Source organism: Stegodyphus dumicola, chromosome 7, assembly GCF_044657685.1.
Source record: "Stegodyphus dumicola isolate Sdum_Otavi_A_Nest chromosome 7, ASM4465768v1".
In the NCBI taxonomy this organism is placed as follows: Eukaryota; Metazoa; Arthropoda; class Arachnida; order Araneae; family Eresidae; genus Stegodyphus; species Stegodyphus dumicola.
Window position 1 is genome coordinate 126,325,226 of NC_140774.1, and position 9,174 is coordinate 126,334,399.

At 31.1% G+C, this 9,174-nt stretch overlaps 1 protein-coding gene across 3 annotated transcripts in view; it reads right to left on the reverse strand.

Moving 5' to 3' along the window:
- The window catches only part of nord (neuron derived neurotrophic factor nord), a 202,258-nt gene extending 193,815 nt beyond the window's left edge, over positions 1-8,443 (reverse strand). For all 3 annotated transcript variants that reach the window (XM_035361316.2, XM_035361317.2, XM_085820803.1), the window contains exon 1: positions 8,194-8,443. In XM_035361316.2, the coding sequence (XP_035217207.2) occupies positions 8,194-8,240 (47 nt within the window). In that variant the 5' untranslated portion in view covers positions 8,241-8,443. The remainder of the gene's footprint in view (positions 1-8,193) is intronic.
- Positions 8,444-9,174: the final 731 nt, after the last annotated feature.

Consider the following 9,174-nt stretch of genomic DNA (forward strand, 5'->3'; position numbering starts at 1 on the left):
CTGACCAAATACAAGTATACCGATTTTTTTTTATTTGATTATTAGCTATTGGTTGATTGTTGGCCAATATAATGGTTTTGTACTAGCCTAGCACTACTTCTGCATTCTTTCTCTACTTTAGCATTTAGTGTTTATGATTTTTACTTGTTTTTAATGTGCTCGATCGATCTTGTAACATATCACTTAACATTTTTATTATGAGTTTTATGATTTCCAGCTCTTTTACAAGCAGCAGCTTTCACCGCAGTGCAACTTTCCTCACTTTCACAGCAATAAGACTTCTCTCACTCTTACACCATAATAAAGCCCAAAGTATATTCGAATTCGAATTTCAGTTATGTGAATGAGAGATTGAAGATTATTATGCCAATTTTAGCAGGAGATTTTTTTTGGGGGGGGAGTTAAAAATATTGTTGCCGATATAAATAATTTAGACACAGAGATATCTCATACAATCACAAATTTCACAAATTTCTGCAGATTTCCGTCTCCTGTTATAGTAGAATTTCAGACATTCAGATTGCCTGAGGTAACAGTCCCTCGGGATATTCATAAAATTCGAATAACTAGAGTATCTCTCTTCTTTTCATAGGCGAAATACTTATTTTCTATAAAGCAAATGACGGAATTTTATTTTGTTATCAAATTATTTAACTATTTACTAATTATTTTTATTATTTCTTATTTTAACAAAGTTATGCAGTTCAAAAAAGCATTTCAGGAGAATATATATACATTTTCAAAATTATATACCTTTTTTTTAAAATAAAGTACAAAATGTACTTTTCCTAGAGAAAAGTCAAACAATGAAATTGCTTTCATTTTCAAGCCATTTCTATTTGAGCTACCTTGCATATCGTGAGACAAAAATATCCCTTGAGTGAAGGATGAATTGATATAACATCACCACATTTGTTTAGTCTATTTTTAGAAAAGACCCTTTGTTATAGCTAAGTAATGACTCGAGAAGTAACGAAACAAAATGTAAGCTTATATATTATACGCATTTGTTTATTCGTAAGCGTTTAAAGGTTACATATTTGCTGAACATTGTTAGCCAATCTATATGTCGCCCACATGCATTTAAATTAAATTAATAGCTTCTTAAAATAAATATGAATTGCAACGTATCATCTTTCTATACTAGTTAAAATAAAAGAAAAATTAAAAGGTCAATAAGTATTAATGATAAGCATTTACTGGGCCTAGCAAGGACAAAAGATTAGGATAACTGGAATTTTTCTATGTATTTTTCCAGAATACAGATTTTGCATTATGCTAACAAAAATGAAATTGAAACTACCTTTCTATAGACAGCACTTTTGATGAAGAATGTTTTCAAGTGTTAAGCAACGACCACATATTATTTCTATTTTATTGCAGCCACGTAGATGACACGAATATGTAACTTTTTTCTCTGTTGCCACATGATATATATCTAATCTTGGAGCTATTTAACACCAAATAAATACGCGACATCCTAGCCGAGCATTAAATAAATATGTCATATCTTATTTTACATGTCTAAAGCGTCGAAAAATTAATCATTGCTCCAACCATGTCATACCCAATACCTTGCCCTGGGGGTTTACTAAGACACAGAAAAAAGCGCCGTCAATTGCAAACTAACCAGACGTTCATATAATGAAAGATGACGATGCGGAGTTTGGTATAGAATTGGGAAGCAGTATGTAAAAAACGTAACGCTGGCTTCCTAACGTATTATAAAGAGAGGTCCAAAAGGCCATTTATCAACCGCAACTGCCAATTTACTTATTATCTCAATTATTTTAAGCATATTTTCGTCAATAGGTTAAACGAGTTATCAACCTAAAAGCTATCGAACCATTATATCCTATCAGTAATTCTTAAGAAAAAAAAAAACATTAAATTTTGCTAATTTAAAGTAAAAGACCGGAGGAAGATTATAATGTATTTTTCCCCCACAGGAATTCTCAAATTTTCCAATTTAAAATAATATCTCTAATTCATGTAATTATATTAATATGAATCATCTATATATTGCAACTTTTGTGATCCAGAATGCATTAGCCGACGATTTTTAAAAACCTAGGCCCTTATATTGTACCTAAACAATATTCTTAGCGGGATATATCATAAAGCTAGGTATAGATTTGGGATAATTTTGCACCCCTATATAATGAGTTTTACGATGCCACGTATTATAAACACTCTACTACTTATTAATTGAGAGCGTATTAAAGGGTTTCAGACTAACCAGGTCTTATGTAAAAAAACAAGTTCATTTATTGTGGAACGATTTAAAACTTACCATCCCAAATTGTCAACGTTAAACAAATCTGTATACCGGAATATGAAGGAAAATAAGAAAGGAAAGGGAGGGAAAGGAATAATAAAAAGAGGAAAGGAAAATATGTTAGTTAAATGATAGTGATAGCAGATGAGGACATAGGATTCGCAAGTTGTTTTTATCCCCTATAGTACGTAGTTTAATTGCACGTAATCCAGAAATCATTCATAGGTAATTCAGAATCATTGGTACGTACAATCTAGAATCGTTGACACTTGCAATATATTGATGCAATATAAATATTGTACAAGAAAAAACGGATCTTTACTAATAGATCTTGTTGCAGGAGTTTGAGCTGAACGGCGTTGTTCAAGTTATTTTGTTAGAGTTTGTAGTATCAAACGCTAATAAATTAAGTCAGAACCCGCTTTTTAAAGAGACAATTTTCAAGTGGTATCCTTTAAATAGCTTTTAACTCAGACTAATCAGTACTTTTTTATAATTATTATACTCTGTTTATGTCAATAGTGTTATGCATAAGCTTTCGTCTCAGAATTACGTCTGTTAGAAACGAAAATATTTTTTTAAAATCTGAATTCTAATGAACATTTGAAGTTATCCGCGGGTGGACAGGAGCTCCGAAAAAGGGCTGTTGATGTAAAATCATTGAAAACTATCAAAAGAAATATCGTTATATGTTTCACAGAAGCTAGTTTTTGTGGAATTAAAGTGTTGACAATTTCAAAAACTAATACTGATGTGCAGTAATACATGTACATTGCTTCAAAAAATTGACTAATTTCTTTGTTCAAAGTTGAAATATTTATTTAATTTTACTAAGAAAATTGTCAAGTTATTAACGATGGAAAATTTCACGTTTTTCGCTGTGGAAAACCGAAAGCGAACTGAATCTCCTCTTAATGGCGATTTTCAATTAACCATGGACGTCGTCCCCGGTATCAAGCCGACTCATCTTAATTAATTATACATACACTAACGTAGCTGTTCTCCCAAAATGTGAATCGCGGAACAGTTTTCGGTGAATTTAGATAAATAATTCTGAATTTCTTTGGCAATCAACTAATTACTAACAATTACATATATTTAGTTTTCATTTTTTCGTTCCCATATTAAATTCTTCTAAGATTTTCTTTTATCTTCCTCCTTTCCTTTTTTCAAACTCTTTGAAAGAAATCATATCGAGGTATTTCCTGCTTTCAGTTCACGAATTTCGTGGCCTGACTAAATAAAAAATGTTGCAACGTCATGGAAATATTTAAGGCATGCCTCGTGCGCAAGCGATTCAATGAGATAAACGCCCAGCTATATTTTGAATAATTAAATCTTTTCTTTATTAAACAAAGTCTCTAAGGGGAGTTAATTTATCATGAAATGTTATCATAAACATTAATTTTTCCATTACCATTCTGCTTTTCCATTCTGAAATGCTCATTTAAAGTATACGATTTTATGCTCCATACCTCTTAATTTCTGAAGGGAATCATTCTTAAACGAGTCAGCTTATTTAGGAAGCCTCTGTAAATTATTTCGTACAGCGCAATTTCAGAAAAATAAGAATGTAATGAGAATTATTAAATTAGCGTGTAAATTTTAAAATATGGGGTATTAAATATAACGTCGAAATTTTCTTTAATTCTAACCTATTTAAGTTGGAATGACTATGCACATTTAGTAATCACAAAAATGCCAGTCTGCATTCAAGAAACGTAGAAATAAACTTTCTTTTACCATGCATGGAGAAAATCGAAGAAGGAATATAAATAGAATAAATAAATAGAAAAAAATAGAAATTATTCGTACAACGTGATTTTATTGCACTTAGTGGTGCTTTAAAAATATCTTGTAGTTATACAAAATGACGTGCTTTGATATCACAAAGATCTAAATCGGAAGCCTTTCAAAATTTTGGATCGTTACACCACTGGACCACTTACCATCCACGCGGATTAGCAACTGGTGACATTTAAAGACATTAAAGATAATCTTTGATATAACTTTTACGCGTGTCGATAGATAGCCGCAATAAGTATTGCCATTCGATAAGACATGAGATCGTAAATTTGTTTTTAAACTGTTACTGTAGCATCATAACAAACTGAATGATTTAAAAGCCATAAACGCATATACCTTCACTGCAAAGTTTTGCTGTCAGTATTCGTCTATGGCAACTTTGTTATGTTCATAATAATTATTTCACTTCTTTTTTTTCCATATAAAGTCATCAGAGGGACAAATAGGTATTATAATGATATTTATAAATGACGGTGAAATCGCGTTTCCAGTAGCACATATTTTTTAACAAAATCTTGTTACAATTGAAAAGTGAGGAATTAACTTACGGCTTAAAACTGATTATATTCCCTAAATAAAATTTTAAAAAATGTTAACGTTGTAAAACTGAAACAAAACTTTGTTCACTTTGTTGTAAACAAAGTGAATGTTTTAATGATCTGTTTTAGGAAGATACGAAAATTTGCCTAAGATAAAATCTCTGGGAATTGTACGAAAATTTTACTGTAAATATATAGTCAACATACAAAATTTGGTCAATTATGCATTTTGGATTAGAAGAAAGATAATCAATCTGGTCCCTATCGCCCACTAGTGGGCGTGGATTTAAGCTTTCACAGTGGACGGTAGAAGGTTTTGTTGGATGATGAAGATCAAAGAAGATAGAAACACACTCACGCATATACGGATTGTAAACATATATATATATTATATACACACAAGGAAAAGCTTACATCTCTAGTTGTAAGCTTGGATATTTTCCCCACGCGCAGCGCCCTCCATATTATTTATTCCTCGAAGTTTCGTTATTTTCATAACGAACTGTTTCCCTATATTTACACTATGTTTCCCTATATTCGTCATTTTTAATTATATATATATAGATATACGAAAAGATTAATTAAATTAATAAATTTAGCTATAAAATTTTTACTAAGTCGCCCCTCAAAAAATTATTTTGTAGTTGCATTAAATGAAGTTTTGTTTCGAGCCGGTGGGCGGTAAGGAAATTTTACTACCTGCAAAGTGGGCGATAGATGTAAAAAGGTCGACAGTCCTTGGTTTAGAACATAGTATTTCCACACTTCAGAAATATGTTTATTACAGATATTTTATTTATGTTAAAAATGTTTGTGTCTAGGGTCAAAAAATATTTTTCATTCAATTCATGAAATTCATAAATTTATTCTGAGTGCGCGAGGGCAAAAAATGTGCATTTTTTTCTTTAAGAACTCATTGACTTTGTTCAGAAAATGATTTCGTTCCAAAATTATTCAGGAAATTTTAATCTAAAAGTTCTGAATAGAAGAATAAACTATTAAAATAAAAAAATTCAAATATTTTTGATAAACATAACTTTAGTATTCAATTTGTTTTAGTGGCAATATATTTCAGTTTAAATTTTTATATTTAAAATGCTTCACAAACAGTGTTAACTATATTTGTTATTACAAATTAACTATTTTTTGTGACAAATACATTTGCGTTATTTGCCACAAAAAGTCATTAGTTTAAGTATAACATTTTAAAATAAGATGATCGAATTAATATTTCTACAGTTAAACTTTTATTTATTTATTTACTTATTGTTTTCGATTTTATCTTAAATTTACGATATAAATGCCTTTGAAAATCTTAAATACATAAACAGAGTTTTTAAATTATAAATCATGTTCGGATTCATTAACTAATTTAAATCTTAAATTAAATATTATTCTATATGTATAACAATTAATTTTTTATTAGCAAATTTTTACATTAAAATCATCATGACAATTTTTTCTTCTAAGAAAAAAGGGGGAAGTATAACAATAATAATCACTTCTGACATCTTTAAAACTCGTTTCAGTTGAAACAGGTGTAGAGACATTAGGATTTTTTTTTTTTTTTGGAAGCAGAAGTGATGAAAAATGAGCAATGCCTTCGCCGGGAATCGAACCACGGACCTCTCGAATACGCGCTGAGCTTGCTGACCACTACACCCCGAAGCATGCCACGAAAGCGGGAGAAATACCTTATATACTGCTCCTTTTAAAGAGCGACTGGGGATTAGGGGACCCAATCGCCAAATCCTGGTGGTGGAGAATCATCATCCACCATCTTCTTTTTGTTCGGGGGTCACTGTAGAGACATTAGGTATTTTTTGAAAGCAGGAGATGTAAAAAATGAGAAATGCCCTCGCCAGGACTCGAACCACGGACCTCTCGAATACGCGCCGAGCGTGCTGACCATTACACCACGAAGGCATGCTAAGAAGGAGGGAGAAATCCTTACATAATTTACATTTTGTCAATAAAACTAAGCTGAAAAGTAGGATTCGTCATAACACTTTTAACACTTCTTAAAGGCAACAAGATTGTTAATAAAATATTTGCCTTCTGAAAAGCAGGTTCACTTACTTCTAAAAATTATTATTGTGGTTATTTATTTTCCTCAATTAATTATACCCTTGAGTAAAAATAAAATTATAAAACGGAAGTCGTAATTATTATGCATAAACAGCAGTATAGTCATTTTTGATAATCTCCCGATTCATTCAAATAAAATTAAAGAAAATCCTTATGCATTGCATTGCGTTCGTTTAAAATGTTTAAGAATAAAAAAAATTACTAGATTATTAATGCCACAAAGAATTAATATACTAAATAATAAGAAGAAAAGAGAGAGGAAATAAAATTTAAATGCTTTATTCTGCAATTTTGAGGCGTATGAACATAGGTATTTGATGTCTAAATGAAACAAATATAATTTTTATTGAAATCTCTTCTCTTTCTATTATTAAAAGTAATATCAAGAGTAGCTAAAGGTATGTAATGCTGCATCATAATGATGGTCTACAATAGTCTAGGGAAAATATTTACTGACTGTAAAGCATTCAAATCTGATGCTGACTGCAGGGTTACAGATCAACATTGTAATGTTATCCATGTACTATGAATTATAATTCATGACAAATAGATCCACCAGTTTCCAAGTAGATAAACTCGAACATTGCCAGTTCGCTCGGGTTTAGTTTTCGGTAAACAAATAGAGAATTTTGTGGTTTTCTCCGAATATAAGTAAATATGAACCACTTTCCCTAATTCCTATACGAAGACAGACAGCTTTTACACTCTTTGCCCTAATAATGTAATCAGCTATTTAGGTGAAACTATGACAACATACATTGTTAGTGAAATGATCGTTATATAACAATGTATATAACCTATGTTTATCGTACCTTTCTATATGAATCAGTGCCGTCTTAACCTACGGATACTGCCCATAGTTTAAGGTTAGGTTATTTATGGTAAAGCATACGAGTGCTAGCTGCCGGAGGGTAGGGATGCCATCACGGAGGACATTCTAATGGAATTTTTTTGTATTCATACCGCACATGGGGAAAAAAAACCACAGAAACCCAAAATACAGCCAATCCATTCTCCCGAAATCCCGAGAGCGAACTACCAATACTCGGCGGTTTTAGCCCTTCCGCCATGGATGGAACTGCTCATCCAAATTTAAAGGTCAGTGTTTTGCAAATTTATTATTATTAAGGAAGTTGTAAGCTAGGGTCCTAATGCAAAAGCTTATCCCATGATTTTGAAAAAGCATCTTTGATTATTAATTATGAATATATCATAATTAAATTCAAATATCAAATTTCTGCTTAAAGCGGGAGAAAAAAAAAATGTATGAAAAATCAGTAGATAATTTAGCAATGCTTGTACGTCGATTATTTAAAAAATAAATAATATAAATTTACGAATTTCGACATCGACGGTTAAAAAATAATTTTTCACACGATGTTTTTCAAAACGCCGTGCATTCAGAAACAGATTTTGAACTATATGCTGCGTTGGAACACGTGCTTCCTGCAACTGAACGAATGAACAAAAAGCATAACTTACTTTTCGTGATGGAGAAAAACAACAGGATGGTCAAGGTAGAAAGTCATTCTTTATATAATCCCTTTTTTTTTTTCACTTCACACGGCAAAGAACAATTGACAAGAACTTCAATATAGAGTTCGATGTTTCTGATCTTGGATAACGTGAGAGAAATCCCATCTCTTAATTGGTCGAGTTTCTTCGCCAAATGTCATCGAGCAGAAAATCTACCGACGAAGACTCGGCGACATCTGTTTCGGTTGTGTGTCGGGAGAATTTTCTTTGGGTTTCCGCTCTTACTAGGGGTTGCTGTAAAACAACACCGCCAAGAGCTGAGATGAGCCAAAGTACAAAACATGCTCGCCAAATATCTCAGAACGCTAAGCGGAATTCTTTTCGAAATACAGCAGAAATCAATATTCTGGACTTTGAATCGATTTTTTTTTTATTTCCGATAAAGTAAAATTAATTTGCTATTAGTTTAAAGACGTGCTTTTATTTTTATTTATTTTTAACGTTGATTTAAATAATATAAAAAATAATGCATAATAAAATAAAGTACATATTCTTAAGAAATTATTACATATGAACTTGACCTAAAATGTTCCTTTCAATATATAGTCTATAAACATTAATGAAAAAATGTGATATGGACACCTTCCTTCTACGCCTGTTAAATTACACACATTATTTGCTGCATTTCATTTAAACTTATTTCCTCGAATTAGGCTAACTGAATTAACCGTTTTCTGAAGGTAAGTTGAAAATGACTTCGAAAATTGTTAATTTTGTAATTGAATATCTCCGTCATTTTTGTCGTACGAGAGTCAAAGTTCTTGTATTTTTATTTTTTCATAATGAATATAATTTTTTTCCAAATATAAGTATCGGGACCGGAAGACCGCCTTAAAAATCAGGTTTCATTATTTGTCCAAAACTAATTTTTTCAGATTTTGAAATTGGCAAAACATGAATATTATCATGATTTAAAACATTTTTTGT